Source organism: Orycteropus afer, unplaced genomic scaffold (genome assembly GCF_000298275.1).
Source record: "Orycteropus afer afer isolate SDZICR_OR568_19922 unplaced genomic scaffold, OryAfe1.0 scaffold00068, whole genome shotgun sequence".
NCBI lineage: Eukaryota > Metazoa > Chordata > Mammalia > Tubulidentata > Orycteropodidae > Orycteropus > Orycteropus afer.
The window spans coordinates 6,146,221-6,168,554 of record NW_006921655.1 but is presented as its reverse complement, the minus strand read 5'-3'; the positions used below and the strand labels follow the sequence as shown (position 1 = coordinate 6,168,554).

Here is a 22,334-nt window from a genome sequence, read left to right as displayed (position 1 = left end):
CCTGTGATTATCAGCTTGTTTATGGGCAGGGAGGACTCTTCTGAATGGCACTGTAAATTCATTCCTGATTATGGCGTTAAAACCAGAGCTCATTTCCACAAGCTTCCCCAAAACTCCCCCCTCCCCCGCCACCCAACCCATTTTGCTTAGTTCTAAAGGGTTGTGCACTGTTTGCAGAGAATGAGAGTTTTTCATGCTTTGATTTTCTTCAGTTTCAAGAAAAATTAATCAGTTGCACAAGCCAGTTGTCAGATTTCACTTCCCTCATGGCAGAAAGCACACATATTCATTGTCTGGTATAAGAATAAATTTTAGTAATTTTCCCCATGTCAATATGAATATTAGACTGACCCAATTAATATGAAATGCTTCTATGCTGCTGGAACAGACAGTGCTACAGAAAGAGCCATTTGCACAACCTGTTCATGATTATGGGCCATAAGGACACAAAGATGGCACACACATTTGTGGACCATCTGAATTCTTATGTGGAGAGGGGAGGGGGGAGGGAGAGAGGCATGACGTTAGCTTGACTGTCGTGGGTCATGTTTTTTAATCCAGAGTATTGGACATGTAACACAGCAACAAGAGCTGATCATTTTGTTTAATCACCTTTTGGATCTTTGCCAGATGGTCTCTATTGAGAGCGCCGCAAACAGAGAGAGATGAACTGCATCTAACACGCCACCAGAGCTTTCCCGTAAATGTCTGAGAACTGATTCCAACAAGAATTTAGTCTCAGAGCAGAAAGGGATACATTTAAAAACTATGTGCATTAACTATACTTTTCCCCATAGAATCCTCACTTGGCATGAATAATTTACCCACTCTTATGCTAATGGGATCATGAAAGTATCCCTCTGTCTTTAGTGCAGCTATTCTCAGCTTTCAGTAATTACCCCACCCAGTGAAAATAACATGGCTTCTGCATTGAACGGCTGACTAGTACCTGACAATTAGAAAGATCATGGCTGACAGTGGAAGGGTCCACAACTGGGCAGAGAAACCCTTGTAGCCAGAGGAAGAGCACAAGCATAAAGTAACACTGGTCATGGGTGGGAATGCATGGGAGTGGGAGGCAGGAAAAGGGATAAAAAGAAAAATTCCCCTTTGTCAAGTTTTTCTGTCTCTGACTTAAAATCAAGATTTTACTTAAATAAAATGTAGGTTCCTTTTTCTATTACTCAATGAAAAGGATGTTCATTAGTGGAACAGTTTTAAAGAAAAAAATTTCTAGGAAAAAGAAATTCAGTTATCTATAAAGCACATCTGCACTATTTATTTAACCAACATTTAAATAAATAAATAAAACACCTATGTAGTGGAAAATACTCTGTGTTTTGCTTTTTGCAGAGAAAAAAGAATTGCAAGAACAACAACAACAACAACAAAAAAAAAATACAAAATTCATTTTTGACCTCTGTCCACAAAACTCCATGTTAGGTAGTTCACTGTGTAAAAATTATCAGGCTAAAACATCTGGGAAAGAAAGCTATGAAACAGCAGGGAACGTGGCTGGTTTATTGTTTATCTTTTGTTTATGAGGCAGTATTCAAGTTTAATTACTACTCTAAATTAAACTCTAACTGGCATCAGGAGACATCCCTTTACATGACTAAGTTAAAAAAAAAATCTAGAAATTCCAACTCTGGGTTTTTCAAGTAAGTTGATACATATAGGAAGAAATTACTCAAAATTAACAGCAATTATAGAAAGCTTTTAAGCATTTATGGGCACGATTACATGCTCCTAGATCATTTATTTATTAGAAGAGTTTAATTTTATTTCTAATGGTTACTACTCTGAAAAGCCCTAAGAAAATCAACAGAAGTTATTTGGTGTTCATTGATAGCTAGTGAATGGCATTCTTGTCCACTTTATTTGAGGAAAAAAAATAAAAAGGAAGAATGCAACATAAATATTTCATAAATAGCAGCTTCATCTGTGGCAATTTTCAATTATCAATGATATTCTCAGAGAATTTTTTGATACAATTAGGAAGACAGGAAGGAAAAGAAACGTCATTGTATTTACCATAACAGTAAGTGACCAGCTTTGGATGAACTTAGCTTTAGGAAAAATAAAAGTTAAAAGCAACTAGCAAAAGATTATGCCAGATGGCATCTGTCATATTGTATTTAGGGTTATTTTAAAGAGATTGCCGCCACTGTGAAAACATTCCATTGACAGAGTTTTCCTAGACTGAATAAGAAATCCCAGTAGAACATATTCAGACCCCACAGTAAATGGGTTTGAGGTTTTTTCCCTCTACTTTAAATATATAACTGGGAATATTTAGTGGGAGAGAATCCTATTTTATAACTATAGAAGGCATTATAAACTCAAATAGCATAATAATATCTTAGACACTCACTTACCCATAAACACTTAATTCAATATAAAGGGGGTGTTTGTAGGTTTTAACACCATGCTTACTAAAGATCTGTATAATAAATAAATAAATGCCTAGCTATGGAGTTCTAGCCTCACTGCCTAGATGTTATATGGGGACATCAGTGAAGGGGCTTGGTAGGTAACAAGAGTTGAAGGAAACTATGCTGACTTGTACAGCACTGGGTCCTGAGAGAAGGATGCTAGAAAGCTAATGTATTTAGGTTAAACTGGGTCTGGCAACAGTATGGTTAACGTGCGTGTGGTGTGCAGTGTGAGCTCAGCAGTTACTGGGCCAACTGTCTCGGTATTTCTGGGAATCCTGCCTATTCACAGTGCAGGGATTGTTCAATTGCTGCAAAATGTACAAAATGAATTTTACAAAAATGAATTGTAAGGAAGGCCCCATTACAACGATTTTACAGCAAAGATGTCAACATCAATTTTTCTTTCATGCATAGCTAATGATTAAAACAGCATATTCCTTTTGCCTAAGACAATTTATTTCATATTGGCAAATCAAAATATTGAAATACAAAGTTATCTTTACCCTACCCTTTTTATTCATTGCTGTTGAACCCATACCATTGTTCAAAGCAGGAAAAATAAAACAAACTTGGCACAAAATACTTAAAACAAAGGCTCATCAATATTCTCCAATTTGTCAACATCTCAATTACAGCACTGGAAAAAATGTAAATTTCATGTGCTCTAAACACTGAGGGGTCTATTCTCCTGCCAATTCACATGCATAACTCCCATCAGCGTTAATGGGAGTTACACAAACCCATCAATAATAATAATACTTTGTACATATATTGTGCCTTTCATCTAAGGCTTTCAAAGTGCTCTGTGAACAAGGGGGTTGCTTCCTAGTCTTTACTCTGGCAAAATACACAATGAAATACAAAGCAGTTTTTGACTCAGTAGGTACAGAATTAGGGACCCCAAACTTTATTATTATCAAGCCCTATTTTACTGATGGGAACCCAGATATAAAGAGAACCAGTTAGTTCTCCAAAGCCCCAAGTCTGTACCCTAACTCTATCCTTGAAACCCAGATTTCCTTCCTCCTTCTAAGGTGACTAACAAGGCAAACTTCCTCCCTTTGGCTGATCCTAGCAAGAGAAATCAGGATGAATGAAAAGTCTGGTTCATATTTATATAGTTCACTGCTAGGCATGTACAGTTTGAAAGATACAGTGGAGTCAGGTTCATTACATTGTGTAAGTTTACTTCTTACATTATTTTAAAATTCTGATTCTCACTCCCTCCTTTTCAGTTTGTTGCACAAACATAAGGAGGAAAAGATGACCTTTCACTGGGTAACTGTAGCTCTTTCACTATCTGGTCATGAATGGAAGTATTTTTTTAGTTCCAAAGTAAAGATTTGCATGTAACCATTATAGCAAAATATTCACAAGAATTATAAAGCAACATACATGCATGTATTGTTTTATAGCATATGGCTATTAAAGTTTAATTTAAAATGTGTATGAAAACATTGTATTTAGTACAATTCATCTCTATTTTTTCTGTTTATCATAATTTGTTTTGAAACTGAATCGTTTTACAGTTTTCCATATGCCTGTTGTGCTAATAAATTCTGAATAAGCAAAGAAAACTCTTCTCTAAACTCCAAACTTGGTTCTCAATGAAACATTATAATATATTTAATATTAAGGACATCAATTTCCCTCCTAGGTTTTCTATTATACACCAGCCCTAAGATTTAACCTAGGATAAGCACATGTGATTTCCGTCAATATCTCTGTTGACTTTGCCCTGAAGCAGATAATTAATCTTTCTCACAGAAAGCTAGTCTGGACAATTCAGTAGAACCAAATATCAAAATAACCTGAAAAACTGTTTAAAAGACTAATATGAGCATGAGTATGACAAAATACACTTGAGTCTGACCTTTAAAATTTAGAGTCGCTGATTGAAAAACCGAATGCCCTTATACATATGTTTTGGATCCACAGATGTGATAAGCCAGGTAAGGAAATTCTGCATGTCAAAACATTCTCCATTTTATAGGAATCATACCTTCTTCCCCAGCCCCACCCCCACCCCCAGCTACCTTTAACCTTTAATACAGTAAGATGACTAACTTCCTAGTACTCTTACACATAAGCTACCATGTCTATTCTTTAATCCCATGGAGATATGATTAAAGGAACAAAATCCTGCTGGGGTCAAATCCTTCAACATCACATAAGTGGGTGCTGCTACCTACAGAAGAGAGGTTTGCATGTATTGTTTTAACCTGGTCTATCAGTTAAAAGCTTTTTTGCTTTCTGACTAAGATTAACAAAAAAACAAAAAAACCACTAACCAAAATGATAAAACTTCATGACTTGCCTGCTGCCACAGCAACTCTCTATCCCAAACCACAGGGTCTTCTCTTTCCCACCTCCCTTTCTCTCTGGACCTTTCTTGCTATCTCCAGTGCCATAACTCAACTAACCCAACAGAACCAGTCAGTTTTAAATTTCAGTTGGGACCTTAGTGACCTGTTAATGAATCTACAGAGAGGAGAAAAACTCACAGTGTTGAGTTATGCCTGGTGTTGCTAGCTGACTTGGAGTCAGAAATGCTTGAAGCGTTAACGTAATTGCAAGAATGTGAAAAATGAAGCTCTGGGCTCCTGAGCAAAGTGAAAGGTCAAAGCGAGCCTCACACACAACAAGTCTCTGGAAGATAGCCTCATTAGACCATTAAGTCTGCTTCTCCTTTTCCCTCTTTTGTAAAATGTTTAGGGTGTTTTGTTTTTATTAATAGACACATTTCATTCTTTTTTTGTCACAGTAATTTGGGGTATGGAGGGGAGAATGGACTCAGAAAGCTTTTCAGAGTTAACCACACTGAGAAATCCATCACCATGACTTAGAACCACAATTAAGTAATTGCATTGCAGTTCCATTGAAGTTATGTACATATTATCTTCAAAATGCCTTATAGTTTAGTTTTCTTATATACAATCTAACTAGCCTAATAAAAATAGTATATAAAACCTAAATGGATACAATTCACAACTTCCTCTACAATTTGCATCTAATAGTATTCTTTTCTGATGCAGTTGCAAATGACTAAAACCTAGATTCTAAATTGGACCCATTTAAAGTTAATGACATCTGAGACAGCACATTTTCTAGGCTCTTCTAGAACTCCAGAGAACCAAAATCCTGGGCCAGAATGCACCCACCCTATATTAACTGTCTCCTTTTGAACGGCATATATGACTATAGCTTAGGCTGTTAAACTGTCCTCTACTTGGAAGCCTGTCTAATGTTTAAATATTGTGGCCATAAACACAGTCATAATAGAGATGAAATAGACCTAGGAGATCAGACACTATCTAATGTAAAATATTAAAAAGTAAAATCTATACACTTTCCTGGCCCACATTCAATAATGCATCTTCCTTTAAATTATCATTTTAGTCATAGAAGAGCCATCCCTACCAATATATAATTGCTCTCTGTGCAATAGGTGAGTTTTAAATGGTAAAATGTATTCTAAATTGCATTAGGCTTCCTTGTCATCTGCAGTTGTTGTCCCCTTGTCCTCTGATTATTCTAATCTTTAGGATTTGTGACTAAAGTCACCATGTCAGCTGAATGGAAATGGGAATAAATGACATTCTAAGAATTTAAAAAAAAAAAACAAAACATTTTCCCAAGATAAGATTCCACATAAAATTTGTACACTCCTTCTGGAGCTAATAAGAACTGATTTTTTGCATCTTATGTGCTTTAGATACATAATTGCTTGATTATAGAGAGCTCTTGTAGTTGATATCACAAGTAAAATATCCTGTGTACAGTAAAATTCAAACTACTGCATCATAGCAGCAAAATAGGTCTCTCATTCTATTTACTTATACACACAGAAGCAAAGTGTAGATAACCAAATTTGTAAAAGAATTGGCAGAACTAATCAATTATTATTGTAACGCCTACTTAAAGATTAGCCAGCACATTTTTTATTTTTATTTTTATTTTTAATAATGTAGATTAAGAAGAGGAAATACTGTCTCCCCAAATTGTAACTGATGATGTCCCTTAACCTACCATTCTCCTCTTTACGCAGAGGAAGATGTACTGATATCATAAAATGAAGTTATTATAGTCATGCCAACTTTGCACAAGGAAAATACTTGACTGTTTACCTTGTTCACTGCTGTTGTCTCCACTCTGGGAAGCGTGGCCCCCACTGGAGGGCCCAGGGGTGCCTGCTGAGTGGGTTGAGGTTGCATCATCATGGTCTCGCCAGGATGAAGGGTTCTGATGTCAGGATATCAAAGAATATGTCCAGAGTTACCAGTTCAGCCATAAATGAAGAACCAAGAAGAAAGGTATAGAAAGAGACAAAAAAAAATGTGCACATATTAGTATTTGTGGAACTAGGCACATACAGATGCCATGTTACAGTATATTATCTTTTCAGTCATAGACAAAAAGAAAGAAAAGATTATCCACAATCTTGATGGGGTGATGGCTACATCAGTGTATTCATTTGTTAAAACTAATTGGATGGTACTTAAAATGGGTAGATTTTATTGTACATAAATCAGGTCATGACAAAATTGATTTTTAATGTAAGTAAAAGAAGATTACCTAAAAATGTAAAAGATACTTCTACCCTTGCTATCCTAATAAGGGCACACTCTTCAAAGAGGGAGAGGGTGTCTCAATGCTCTTGGATACTAACATACTTTAGAACGTTAACAGCTATAAAATTAAATGATGCCTCTAAAATTCAGACTCAAGAACATACAAGAAAGCTCTTCAGATCTTTCAAATGCATTGCCTAAAACAGCCTATATGAACTCAACTGATTATATAACCAATATCTAAAAATTAGTAATCTCTGCTTTAATTTCTGCAAACAATAATAAACAAATGAAACAGACATGAACTGCTAGCCATCTAATAAACTGGATAGGACTTTCACTTAAGTTTCGTGGAAGCTTAAAACTCACTGAGCAGTACTTTCTCCTAGATGAACTACTTGTTTCAGAAGACATGCAAGACAAACAGAGTTATAGCCCATGCTACTTTGCTGAGTGTATTCTTCTCCTGTTCCTCCTCCCCTTTCCTGATCATTCCCAATACCCTGCTGTTGCTTAAAGGAAAACAGGAATTCTAATGTACAGGAAAGACTTTATCAGCACCACATGAAGGCAGGCAAGAGATGGAATTTCCTCTGGCAGAAACAGAGAGTAGGAACAACACATGAAACAGACCAGCCTTAAGGCCAGAGCTACATACTTGTCACCTGCATGTCACAACTTCAACTAAGCCCACAGGCCACAGGCAAGTGAATTCTTTGGGGGCACGTGGAAGAAGCAGAATGAAAAAGCATTATCAAGCTCTTAAAGCATGCTACTGCTTCTTATATGAATTGGTAAATAAGGATTCAGACAGATAGACGTAGACAACATGCAAACATCTTGACCATATGAAAGTAATCTTGCTATATTACCATTATATATAGTTTGCCCAGAAAAAAAAAAAAAAACAGCAGACTGTCATTTTTGTCCCAACACCAACTGTATGTATAGAACATAAAATCTTACCAAAATAAAATCCAGAAACCAAGGTAAGACAAAATAAGGAATCATTCTTACTTGGAACTATAAACAACGATGAAAACTTTTTTTTCCCCCCTCTCTTAACCTGCTACAAACTGATTATAAACTACTATCTGGCATTTTGGATAGATGAAATAACTCAAAGTTTTACAGATTAATAACATCTATACCAAATAATGCAACTGGCACTGCCATCAAGCAACCAGTTGATTCAAAGTGAAAAATGTAAGTTGAAATTCCCTAACTCTAAATATGGCATAGGTGTAGATTTCTAAAATAAAGATATACTTTTTACAAAGTAGATTAAGAAATGAAGTTAAGCAGAATAAAATGAAAGCCAAAGTTCTCTACTGCCCCTATTAAGACAAAGTCATGCCCGTAAGTTCTCTTTTTATCTAAGTTAGAAACCTTTCCAATAGTTTCAAGCTGAAGGCAAACAGAATACAGGGACTCTTCAAGCTCTTCGTCAGCTGTTTGCTGGATGGCAATCAGATAAAGAGCTAGAAGAATTACATGAAAAAAGAAAGAAACAATAGCATGGCATGAGTTCCGTCCTGCAACAACACTGGCTACTGCTTTCTTTTAGAAAATGCAGTAACTGCAACAAGTTCACCTAAGCTAAACTTTTCAGTGTGCACAGCAAGTGATGTTAATTTTATGCACTGCAGGCTCTTTTATTAAGCTGGCTGCTATAAAAGCTCCTTACCCCTCATGAAAATTACAATAATTAACCACTAACACCTCAACTATGTTTTAAAGCAAATGTCATCCAGAAGCTATTATATAATCGTTCAAATGAAGCTGGAGTAAGCTTTTCTGTTTGGGCACTGTAGTGACTTGAAGGGATCACCCAGGACTTCCTGCCACTGAAAACACTGGTTTGTCTCCCAGCCAGCCCTGTGCTAAGTTTTAAAGTCAGGCCTCATTAATTTACAATTCAGTGCATTTCTTGTGATGGTTTTCTAGAGGAGATGTTTTCTGAAGAAAAGGAGAGAAGAATAAGCCATATGAGCATATATTACCTTAAAAGCATCTAGTTCCTCCAATGAATTGGGCCTTTGGTTTGCAGCCTAGCCCCTTTATTTTTTGTTCAAGTTCACTGGCTAATTTACCTTTCCCCTACCTCTTTCATCTTTTGCTATTGTTGTTGTCCATTGTCTTTCACTTGACAACTAACTCATGGTAACCCCATGTGTGAAAGCAGAACTGCTCCATAGGTTTTCAAGGCTGTGTATGACTTTTGGGAAGCAAATTGCCAGACCGATCCTCCAAGGTGTCTCTGAGTGGGGTGGAACCGCCAGCTGTCTGCCTAGTACTTGAATGTTTTACTATTGGTGCCACACAGGTACCCCTTCTTTCTCCCTAATCCCTCAAAAATACTATCCTAAAAAGGTATCATAGGATATTTGTTTCCATAGAGTGTCTCAAGTTTTAAGGTCAAGTTTGAAAGACTGCCTCAAACTCAGAAGTATCACTTGATAGCTATATAATTTGAATGAAGGAAAAATATATTAATCCCTCTGGGATTTCAAGGCTGAGGAGTTATCCCAAAGTTGTCCATATTCAGCTGCACAAACAAAGTGATCATATATGCAAGACAAATATTGATAATCTGGTCAATAGAACTCTCTCATGGTCATAAAAAATTATAACCTACGTGAACAAACAAAACTTAACTCCTTATCCACAACATCAGCTTTTCTTAACCACCAAAAAAACAAACTCACTGCCGCTGAGTTGCATCCGACTCATAGTGACCCCTCCTTGGATTTCCAAGGCAATATCTCTACGGAAGTAGATCGCCCCATCTTCCTTCCGAGGAGTGGCTGGTGGGTTTGAACCGCCAGTCTTCTGGTTAGCAATCAAGTGCCTTAGGCACTACACCACAAGAGCTCCTAGATTGAACTATTTGCTTGTATCACAACTCCTTTCTTCTCTAACCCCACCCCCACCACCCTAAGATAGTTTCCAAGTTTACATCTTTCGAGTATGACTACCTGGCTTTCTGCCAAATTATATGCAGAAAGATAGTGAATCCGGAAACAAAGTGGCATATGAAAGCATGTAAAAATACATGACGTATGTAGAAAAATAAAGAGAAATGCTCTCTCTGCGCAAGTGTGTGGGTGAGTACTGAGGTACATGCATTCCACAATATATGTCCTATTCTTCAGCCAAAAATATCATGAAGACACCCGAGGGCAAGGAGTGAACATGTTTCTATTCCCAGTGGTTTTAATAATTGGGAGTCAAATATGGTACTCTTCTTGCTCTTACCTAATTGCGTTAAAGAGAAGTGTTACCAGGAGAAAAGCAGTGAATACTGAGTGGAGTACAATAGAAGGAGATGGAAAATAGATACAAGAAGCTAGGTCTCCAGGGGCAGTATTTTCTATTTGCTGGGCTACAGACTCACAGCTGATAATGCAAGTTGTAATTAATATAAAAGCAGGAGACAATATGGGAAGAGCTTGTAGTAGCCGGGCCACAGGAGATCACTCTGCTGCTCTCCTCTGTTTCTCATTTACACACAGCCTTCCCTAGAAAACACAATCCTGCCAGTGTTTTCTCCCTTGAAAGTTAAAAAAAAAAAAAAAAAAAAATTGATTTAGCACCATCATTGAATTTTGCTAAATCTAGAAAAGAGCATGGAGTGGATAGGAGTTTCTAGGCATAGGAAGCAAATCATATTGTGCCTCTTTTGTTGAAGTTGCAGATATGGTAAAATATTGTAACATCTTAAGCCATTACAGCATTTCTGTGGGGCATGTGCCTATAGGATAACACTTAATGAGGCTGGGTCAATCAGTGGGTATTTCCCTGTTTAAATGATTCCATACAGCTCATGGTTCTTGCATTGTCAAAGGACAATGAGGAAAATGTATAAGGATTTCTAAAAAATATATAAAACTGCAGAAGGAAGTAAAATGGATTAAACTTCAAAGAGAAAGAGAACAAAAAAAATCATACCATGAACAAATTTGATCTAAAAGAATCTGAAATTCACCTTAAATACAAAGTGAAAATGTGATTTAAAGGATGTGTGGGAAAGAAGAGAGACAGAGATAGCAGGTTGGAATGAAGACTAAGGGTGCTGCCTCTAATGGGTCATGTGACCTTAGGACATCACTTCATTTCTCAGTTCCTTTATCTCTACAAAATTAGGAAGTTAGACCAGATAATCTCTAAGGTCACTTCCAGTTTTTCTTCTAATTTTCATTTATTTATTTATTTAATTTGCAGATAAGCATCAGCCTACACAACTAAAACATAATGTATCACATCAAGATAAAAATTATATGTGAACTTGGAAAATACAATGAAGTATTATGCATATAGGTACTTTACATATAGGTAGAGAGTAATAGTAAGTATATACAAAGAGATTTTAATCAGCAAATGGAGCAAGCAAAGTGATTTTGACTTTGATATATTTAAACAAAAAGGGCAAGATATATTTGCATCTGTACACATACTTAATATTAAATTACTTATTTCCTATGATTTTACAATGTTTTAACTCCTAATGATCATTACACTTACACACACACACACACACACAAAATTACATAAGATAAGGACTCCTTCTATCCTGAGGTATTTAAGTCTATAAATGTTAAAAAATGTTGATTGTGTGGTTTGAAAAAAAGTTGAAATTCCAACTTCATTATTCTGAAGTTGACATAAGAACACAGGAGAACTGTGTGTGCTTGCAGAACATGGACTCACTCTTTCAAAATGTAAATACAGCCAGGGTCTCTCTCTCACTGCCCCACTTCTACCTCTCTATTAAGCTCCAGGAATTAATATGTGAGCCACTTACAAGCGAGTGTGAGTACCTTTCACAAATGATTTCCCCATTTAATGGAGCAACTTTTAGAAAAGACAAAACCTTTCTCGTACTTTTAGTGTAATATCGTATTATAAAGAAAGTCCTATCTATTGCCTATGCACAGTGATATCCCACAGAACATTCAGGCTGAAAAAAGAAGAAAATGGATCCCCAAAATAAATTTGAATCTGGTGGTGATTATCTATATAGTTGACAAGTACACTTTTCACTTCATCTCATCACAGTTACTCTGAAAATATACTCCAAGTGCATAACCTAAATGATTTAAATAGTATAACTATTCCTGATGGGGAACTGACAGGAAAACTATCAACCATGAGAAACTATGAAACAACACAGCAAAAGAAAACCTATGTGTCTCTAGCTATGTCCCCAGAGCAGTTGGACAGAGGTCAGAGGGAGAACTTTCCTGGAATGGGTCCTCAGAGGTCTTGGATAAAGCTCCATAAAGTCTAATCTTACATTAGAACATAAGAATCTATCTGATAAAATAAATCATTCTTATTAAAAATATTATCATGTCTCATTATTTCCCCTTTCATAGTCTATGGACCAGCCATCTAAGCCTATTCCTTTCTTCCCTGCACACTTTTCTCTAATTTTTCAGATAGTAATAGAATTTACCCATAGGCACTTGCCTGTGTTCCATCAGGAACAAGGTTCTGGGGATTCTCCCCTCTAATCGGACCCATTTTTAAAGTTTCTATAGGTATATATTCAGAAATGCAAAAGAAAATACTAGCAGATCTTCATCTAAATTACAGTTTTCAACACAAATTAAAATGATTTTTCTTTTATTAGTGGTACTATCAGAGCTGGTCATTTTAAAGGGACTTGCCATTAACTGAGTAATCATAACTGTATTTTCTTCCATTTTTAATTCTTTCAAAGAAAATAAAATATATCTCCTTATGAACATTAAAAATATATATAACTATATGCACTTAAGACAAACAGTTTAGCTCAGAAAGCACATTTCAAACAAATATATTTCATTTGTCTAAATGTGATCTAATGATATGTCATATCTTTATATGTAAATATAAAAATATATTTCACTTGTATATCTTTGATTTAAAGAGTTTATCTAAAATTATGCAAAATAAACAATGGGGATATCCCCTACTGTTCAGAAATTGTGTAGACTAGGAAAAATTATGGCTTATTTTCACCACAGTTTTCAAATTGAAACCTCTTTTTTAAGTTTATTTCTTGGTATGTTTATTTTAAATATGTTAAATTTGAAAGTCTGAGAAATTTGACATGAACTGCTACTGGAAAACAGAGTACTATTTCCTCTCATCATCATTTATTTTTCTCCAATATTCCAAATAATACTGCAATAGCTATCTCTTACCTGCAACTGTTTATTACTCTTATATTACAATGAAAGGTATAAGGTAAAATGCATAATAATAATAAAAATACAAGCACTCATTATGAGGTAGGATAGTTACAAACTACAAAAGTCATCGATATTTCAAATTTTATTTTCTATCTAATTTCCAAAGGTCTTTTAATCAAAATGCCCATCATGTAAGTAGAAATAACAAATGACCAAATTCAATATCATCACTGAATATAAGGTATGGAAAGGAAGACTATTATGATTGTCTTCCTTTAATGCCTCTACATTATATCAGATTATTTATATAAAATTATGGAATGTATAATTAGCACAACAGTCTGATTTACTAAGCAATACTCAGTATATACAATTTTTTCTTAATAGTCTGCCAATAATAATGCTTTCAAGATGTTTATATCAATTGCTGTGATTCATTTCTATTTTCAAATTCTTTAATAAAAAAATTGAAAACTATATTGGTACCTAATATTTTGCTCCTGACACATCTCTCTCTGCTTTCTACTGCACAGAATTACATACTTATTCACTCCTTTATCTCTCTGTCTTTCATTCTCTCTCTCCTTCCTTGCTCGCTCCTTAAACACACACACACACACACACAATGTAGCTTGATACCACTTAATAAGGATCGAGGTGTATGTGTTTTGGGGGTGTCAAACAGCTGTCACAAACTGTCACCTCCACAAGAGAAACCTTGGCACGCAACAAATTAAACTACACTTCTTTTTTAGCTGTCATTATTCATAGCCAATAAGTTGAAATGCTCTCAGCATTTCATGTGCAAATAAAACCACAAGGAAGCTCAGTAGATCACAATAGTGGGCCAACATATAAAACAGAGAAAACAACAGGCTGTCTTGGTCCTTCTGAAGTGGCTCAGCATCACCCATACACCAACGTTCACCAAATGAGCTCCAGCCTGGGGCAATGTATTAAATATGCATATCAAAGCAAATGAAAAAATAAACCTGAAGATTCAAATTGGACACATTTATATGCTGAAAATGTTCTACTTATACCACTTTTCAGGTAGTGGTTTTGTGGTTTTTTTCACTTTTTTTGTGGCTGGGGGACAGGGGTTGGGAGAGTATGAGTTTTAAGGAGATGTTGAAGCATAAGACTATTCACTTTGTAGGAGGAGGCCTAGAACTAATACAATCAATAGTCCTTTGCTATAAAAGTATTGAAAATTGCACAATCTCTTCAAGGTTTTCTCTCACCTCCTACATAAAATACAAGTCTGTGGCAAACCTCTCCATTTCCCACTCACTGTGGTGGTGGAACAAATTATTGCTTCCTTTCAAAACAAATAGCAGGGGGCTAAAGTAAAAATGTTATAGTTCAGATCTCTAGGAAATAAAAGGCTTTAAATTATGATGCCCAATGAGGTGGCAAGCCCTCATGAGTTCAAAATAAATCAGTTGTCATATTCACTTCATCAGGGCCTGAAAGGGTAGCAACAAATGTTACAGTAGACTCTTTTATCCAAAGATGATGACTATTAAATTATTAAACCACCACTGATCTCTTAGATACAACTTCCTTCTTGAGTATATATTTAAATATTACAATAGTCCTTAAATTGGCATTGTCTATCAACCAATACTCAATAAACAGTCTAGTTTATCTTAACTCTTCTATGTAAATATCAGTATGCTCTAGATCCATGCATCCACCTGAAAAATAGTTGCAAAAAAAAAAAAAAAAAAAAAACCTCTTCTAGAAAACCTGAGTAGTTGAGATCCTTGGAAATGCCAAGAGAAAAGGTTTTTGCTACAGAGAACTATGGACTTCTCATTCTACTCATTCTATGTAAATAGATCCCTCTCCCTTGTTCTCCCAATAATGCAAGTGGGTATGAACTTAGAAACAGGAAGCAATGAAAATAAACAAATAAATAGCTACAGAAACAAATCTTTCTGAGATAGTGGCATGCCTCATGGACCACAAGCACATCTTAAAGCCACAGAGCAGCAAATTAACATTCCATACCTGCTGCTGCAAGAAGCCCTGGTGGTCCAGTGGTTAAAGGCTGCTTGGCTGCTAACTGAAAGGTTAATGGTTCTAACCCATCAGCCATTCCACAGGAGAAACATGTGGAAGACTGTTCCCATAAAGCCTTGGAAACCTTACAGAGCAGTCCTATAGGATCACTATGAGTTCTCAACTGCAATGAGTTGGGTTGGGTTGGATTGGGTTAGCTGCTGCTGCACCCTTTTGATTTCACATAATACATTCAACATACAAAAGAGCTTCCTAAAGTTTTCTTCACCATCTGAGGAAGACCAGAGCAGGAGCTTTCAACAACAAAATATTTAGTGTGTCTCAGAACTGAATATCCCAGAGCCAAGGTTTTTTCTTTCTTTCTTTTTTGAAACTTGTGTCCTCAAACTGGCTTTCCCATGCAGTATGAAGGTTAATTATTAAATTCTATGACTGCATATTTTCAAAACTTTTGCTGGGAGGATAGGAAAGCCTCACAGAAGGTTCATTCACTTTGTACCTTAACTCATTCCTCTTAACACTCAGGAACTGGAGCTGAGAGTGAAACAAACTAACTGCCTCCAAGTCTCAATGCCTGTTTAACTCCACACTGGGTGTTGAATTAATATCTCAGTCACAAAGTTATTAGACTATAACCTATATTGTTTAGGTAGTGAGTTCAATTGAATACAATCTTTAGACAATCTGTCCTCCACCTCCAGGCTTGAGTTCCTATAAATAAATTGCTGTTCACACCCACTCTTTTTAACCTCACCACTCTTGCCTTTCCTACCAGCTGCAATCTTTCTTCTCTTTGCTTCTTTTTCAAATTTTCAATCTCACTACATATGCTTTTTTAATTTTTTTAAAGCATCAGACTCACTAGATCAGTTCCAAAATAGGATTAAAAACAGAGAGAATAGACAAAAATCTCCTTTCCTGGCCTGGCATACACAGCCATTCCTTACTATACCCTTCATCTTCATTCACCAACTGTTAAAGTGTTAAAATTCAACCACTAACCTATGGTTAGTCAATCATAACTCCCTCAGCTTTCTGTAATACATTGTTAATAATTGGTTCATCAAGGTTACTGTCTTTTATTATGAAAATGCTTCAGACACTTGGCAATAAGTCCATATTCTGGCAATAAGTTTCTACAAAGCAAAAGCCCTGAGAATTGTAATGTGCTCACTCCTTCCTTTATTTCTAATGCAATGCAAGATTGCCAATAACTATCAAGGATGTCATCTCTGTGAGAGACTGGGAAAAATCAACCCTCACTCCCCAATTCTCTCTTTTCTTTAATGCTTCCTCTCTCTGTCTTTCTCTCTTCCATCCCATCCAGCTGGCTGTCTTGTCTCTTTTTGTTTCCACTTCTGCACACTGATCACAGAATTGAGAAAATGGAAAAGGCAGTGGTCACCACATCAGGCAGACAATGTGCTAACACCCAGGTAACCCATACCAGGAAACTTTGCATACTAAGAGCACAAAACACACCATCACTCCCTTGTTTTTTTGCCTCTAGATAAGGAGGGGTCCAAGAAGAAGAAAAATGGAGATGAAGGGTATCAGGGAGACAGTGAGAATGGGATGGGGGAAAAGAAAGAGATTAAACAATTTAAAAAGAAAACTAAGTGATGATAGATGTTATAAGATTTAATAATAATAATGCTTTGCCCATTGGCCTGAAAAGGATACCAAAGGCTCTCACTCACATGGTCAGCGAGATTTGTGGAGGAGCCTGAAAGTTCTTCATGGTCTGACTTGGAGCTGCCGTCTCTCTCATCGATGACGAGGTCGATGGGCATTTTTCCCTTCAAACAGCTAATGTACCGATGGCAGAAGTTATCACACAGTTCATGGACCTAGAAGCAGGGTCATGGTGGAGGATTCAGCTTGTATTATTTTTGTTGTTTTGTTTCATTTTTAAAGGGGAAAAATATCAGGTTGTAAGGTTAGATTAGGAAAGAGCAAGAATGTGATGTCTTCCAAACTAATTCTAATTAAGGGGTGTAATAGTTGAACACAAGGAAACAATAGAGCAATTGTTGCAAGGGATATTATTCTCCAGAGACTTCCCTGAGCAACAAGTTACCACAAAGAAAGCAAAAGACACAGGACTGGAAATAACCGGGTTCAGATTGGGAGTTCAGGGTGGAAAATCCGATTTGATGATAACATCAGAACATTAGAATGATGGAATGGGGGACAGCATTAGCATTTGTGATTCAATATGCCAGGAGTTTTGTATGTTTCCAGGGAAAAGTGATTGAGCTGCAGAAGCATGTAAAGACACCCCAGAAAGGAGGATTCCCTCTGTCTGCACCTAACGCAAGCTCAGGGCCAGGCTGAGCTGAGCTAATAGAGACACAAGCCGGCTGAGTGTCCAGTAACAGAAATGGTTTGCTGCATTTCAAAACAATCCTGAATGCCTGGGGGGGAGGGGGAAGGGTGAGGGGACTACTTTAAAAGGCATTCCTAGGGCTGTCCTAATTCACTCTTCCTCTAAGGCCCTATGTTGAGGAGTAATTTGAAGGAAGGACAAATGTTACTCAAAATCTTCAAGCGTTCAATCTCTCAGTCTGGAGGCTCTTTAAAGACATCCCAACTCAACTAGGAGAGGGAAGTGGTTGCATCAAAATGGGGAGTGTCATTTCCTGCTTACCTTTTCTAACTCCAAAAGATGAAACCTTAGTACTTGTATTGCTTGTATCATCTGAAAGAAAAGTTTAGAGTGTGGAGTCAGGGTTCTGTAACTGGGGCACTCGAGTGAGGGTTTGTGAGGGAACTGGGCTGGAGAGAACACCAGGCAGGTGGGCCAGGCAAAACCCACACAACAAGAAGTAACTCAGAAAAACCAAGTGATTGCTAATCATCTCTGCTTCGTTGGCCATGGTGTAGGAACCTGACTCAACCCAAGCCTAAGCATTCAATTTCTTTTTCCCTCATGTTCACTGAACTGTTTGTAAGGACTGTTTCCTAGGACCGGGCCTTCTTCCTCCGCTTGGGTCCTCTTTAACTGTCTCCTCCCTCGACCTCAGGCGGGTGTGTGTGTGTGTGTGTGTGTGTGTGTGTGTAAAAAGTAGCTTCACTAGTGAGAGAAGGCCTTTAGAACCTCACACCCAGCGAAATCCGTTCTTACTAAAGAAGGAAATACTCAAGATGAATGGTGAGGCAAGGCCTTTGAAAGCGGATTTAAGTACTTTTAATATTGAAATCGTGCAAATTAGCAAAAGAATCGCACCTAAAAGTGGCCTGCGCTGGCCTGCCCCTCAACCCCCCACCTCCCCCGACCCGCCCTCCGCGGAGCCATCGGTTACTTCCTTTGGGTTAGCCGCCGGGCTCAGCCGCCCTACCCAGGCTAACAGAGGAAATACCGCACTTCACTGCTGAGGCTAAGACTTGGGAACCGTCCCCAGCTCTGGTGCTCCAGGTGCCGAGTCCCACATTTCTTTCTCCCGGGGCTTTACTCCCACTGACGTCCATACCACTCCACTTTCCTTGACTCCCATCAGGGCTAGATGCCATTCCCTTTTTATCTATCCCCCATTCTCTCCAAAGAACTGTGCACGAACTCCCCAGAGAAAAGTAGGTGCTTCTAGGTCTGAGAGGGGGTCAAGGCACGAGTAAAGGCAAGTAACAATGAGCCTTACCAAATTGTCCAGCTCAGGATTTGAGGAAAAAAGTGGCTTTTCGGCGCGAACCTATAAGAAGCAGGGAAAGTCAACATGAATTACTATCCCATTTAAGAGAAAAAAAACCTTGTCACAGACTAAACTGTAGTGTGTGAGTGAGGATGGTGCAGTGGTGAAGAGAAGAGGGACTTGGGTAAAATGTAAGAAACAAACTAGTGCCTTAAATCAGTGGGGCCAGTTGAAAAGGAATCAGGGCCTTCTGGCCCTCTCTCTATTGAGGGGGACCTGGAACCGCTAAACTGTAGCCAGTAATCACAGTAATTCTCTGGGCCAAGAAAACCCCTAACCCTGATGTCCAAGAGGCTGTACACCCCCCCCCCTCCTCTGCGCCCAGCTTAGAGCAGACCGCTTGGAGAGGCGCCTAGCTTCCTTCCCTCCCGGGCACTCCCGGGTGCCTCGCAGCCCCTTTCTCCAATTCTTGTTCAAGGAGCTGCAGGCGGGGGGAAAAAGGCCAAGCCCCAGATTAGGAGCAGGTCAACTTTAATTCAAGGGTCGAGCCCCTGTATTCCTGGCTGAGGGGAAAAACAAACACCCATATTTATCTCCGCTTCCAATTCGCCTCCAGGCTCTGGGATGGAGTGGAGGCCGAGAGTGCCGATTGGGCCAGAGCAACAGATCGGATGCCCCTGCCTTTTCCTTCTCTTTCAAGTAAAACTCTGAGAAAAGGGGATGGGGAGTGTGGCACTGCAGGAGGATGAGTGGGTCAAGAAGGTTCGACCTGCTTGGCGAAGACTGCGATGTCCTCGTTGAATGAGTCGGAGGAGCAGACGTCTCCGCCGGCCACTCCGGGTTCCCGGGGAGTGCAGGTCGCCAGCTCGCACTTCTCAAAGACCAGAGCTAACAGAGGAAACAACGGGTGCCTAACGGGCAGCGCCACGCAGAGACACACACACGGAGACGGGGTGCAGAGGGGAAGGAGCAAGAACTGTAATCAACAAGTTTGGAGGGTTTGGATTCCTTCCGTAATACAACAGGCACGCATCACACTTTACAACCCTTCCTCAGCCAGCAGAGCCTGGGCCAGAAACAGAAAGGAAAAAAACGGCATGGCCCTTTTCTTCAGCTCAGAAGTCCCCGGCTCTGGACAGAGAAGCCCCTTGCCACTTTAGCCAGCCAAGTAAAAATAGCCTCAGTTGGAACGTAATGAAGCATCCAAGACTCCCAGGCAATCTGGAGCTCCTTGTTAATCCAGACCCACTCCCCACACTACAGAGGCTGCCAAAGTAACCCTTGCGACCCAGCCCTGACCTCCCCAAAATAGAGAAAATGTGTGAAATAAAAAATTGTTTTAATTTCGCATTAAGTTTTAATGTGAATTTCAGAGGAGGCCGAAGGCTTCACCTACGTATACACACACATCGGCAGTGACATTTCCCAAATCTGAGAGAGTGCTCTTCTAACTTCTCCACCCCCTTGCCTTATAAACTTGTTTGCTCTACTTCTAGTAAAGCATGAGTGTAGAGGCCAAGATAATAGGAATGTTAAACTCTGAAGAGCTTCCTTCCAAAGACCACATTTCTCCCAGAGCTGCAGCAGACAAAAATAAATAAATCGTGTGTTAAAACTTGGAAGTGTGCGTGCGCATATGCCCTTTGTGTTTCTCAGGCGGTTAGCTGCACTTTGGGATGCTTGCGGCCTCGGCTCAGTTGGCGTTTACTGACTGCCCCCTCTTCTCGGGATCCTACAGCCTTATCCCCCTACCCTCAGCCAGGAGAGTCCGTGTGATGCAAGGATGTCACCGTGCACCCCCGCCCCTCCTCGGGTTCTCTCAGAATATAAAATAATTTCAAGTCATCTCCCTTACTCTCTTCAAGAAAGGCTCTTTGCAAGCTGCAGTCCCTTCCACCCCGCTGCACTTCAAGGTCTGCCCCCTTTATTTACAGAGAATTAAGAAGTGGGTGATTAGGACTTCCTGGCCAACAGAAGCGGCCCTGATTCCAGCTCAAACAGCATTTAGTGACTCCCAGACCCTCCGCAGGAAACAGAAAGAAAATAAAATCGCTCCTCATCGACAGGGAAGTTTTCCCTTCTTCAAGGCCTCTGTAAGGGGCTTGGAAGGACCAGCTCTACGTCCTTTGGCCAGGAATCCTGCCCTTGGGGAGAAGGCCCCGGCAAGATCCCGAGGACTTCAGTAACTCCGGGGCTGTGGGGTCCGGAGTGATGGGCCGTGGGAGTGGAGGAAGCCATATCTTCCTGGAACTTACACTCAAGGGGCAGGCCCCCTTAACTGTCCTTTCCTAAGGCAAGAGGCTCTTCCCCCACACCCCCATGCAGAAATAATTCCCCACTTAGTCTACCACACTTCCCCTCCCACAAAAACAAACACACATTCGCACTCACACTCCAACACAGTAAGCTGCGTCCCGGGGGTCGGTTTACCCATAGATCGCGTCCTTGTCCCGCTTCAGGGCGTCGTTGACAGCGGATCCCATGCTGGCGGGCATGACATTGGGGTGAGGGGCGTGCGCGCCGTAGTGCTGCGTGGCGTGGAGCGGCGGCCCGTGGTTCAGGTGATGAACCGGGGGGATTGGCCGCGGCGCATGAGGATCTCCGTACATTGAAGCAGGCACCCCTACTCCGTCCATCCCGCCGTAATGGGGCAGCTCATCGTACTGTCAGAACCCAGCAGGAGTGGGGAGCAGGAGATGAGAGAAAGCCAGAGAGAGCAGGGGAGAAAAGAGAAAAAACACAGGGAGAAGAGAGGGGAAGAGTGGGGGGAAAAGAGAAGTGGGAATGGGACAGAGATGAGAGTGAGAGAGAGGAGGGGAGGGCCGAAGCAGAGAGAGAGAAACAGAGAGACAGAGAGAGGGAGTGAGAGGGAGAGAGGGGGGAAGAGAATAGGGGAGGAGGAAGAAGGAAAAAGGGGAAATAAAAATAAAAACAAAGTCAGAAAGGAGAAAAGTACCGAGCACGAGTTGAACACAGAAACCAAATCAGCCAAAACAACGGAGTTGAAAGTTGTGGGATAAATGTTTTTAAATTTTAAAATGAAAAAGTATGAACCAAGAGCAGGCTTTAGAGGAGGGAGAAGGGACGCTGAGGCCGGGGACTGAGAGAGCTCCAGGAGGCCCTGCTCAGGCCAGAGGTAGCAGAACCATAGCGAGCCAACGGAGGGAGAAGTGGAGTTAGTGTGAGGAGGAAGCCCCGGATCCCACCCCTAACCCCCCTTCGCCTCCTCCAGAGGATCCAATAAATCAAAAGGCGAAATGAAACAAAATAAAGAGAAGAAAAACGCTAATAATCAGGACGAGAACGCCGAGAACAAGGGAAGACTGGGACCAGTGCCTCCCCGGGGGCAGGGAGCGGAGGGTAGGGAGGGGGAATAACGTGAAAGTTACCAGAAACATTATTTAGTAGCGGATTCCCTGCGTCCTTGTCAATTTCAGAGACAAAACAAGCAGCCCAGGCTAGTCTAGGCGGCAGCGCAGCGGCTGCGGC

The 22,334-nt window shown here is 39.6% G+C and overlaps 1 protein-coding gene across 1 annotated transcript in view; it reads right to left on the bottom strand.

The window, feature by feature from the left end:
- The window catches only part of MEIS2 (Meis homeobox 2), a 259,462-nt gene that overhangs the window by 236,653 nt on the left and 475 nt on the right, over positions 1 to 22,334 (bottom strand). Inside the window, exons 2-7 of the mRNA XM_007940468.2 lie at positions 21,276 to 21,508; positions 19,615 to 19,756; positions 18,855 to 18,905; positions 17,867 to 17,917; positions 16,917 to 17,066; positions 6,566 to 6,680 (exon numbers count right to left, since the gene is read on the bottom strand). Coding sequence (XP_007938659.1) covers positions 6,566 to 6,680; positions 16,917 to 17,066; positions 17,867 to 17,917; positions 18,855 to 18,905; positions 19,615 to 19,756; positions 21,276 to 21,508 — 742 coding nt within the window. The remainder of the gene's footprint in view (positions 1 to 6,565; positions 6,681 to 16,916; positions 17,067 to 17,866; positions 17,918 to 18,854; positions 18,906 to 19,614; positions 19,757 to 21,275; positions 21,509 to 22,334) is intronic.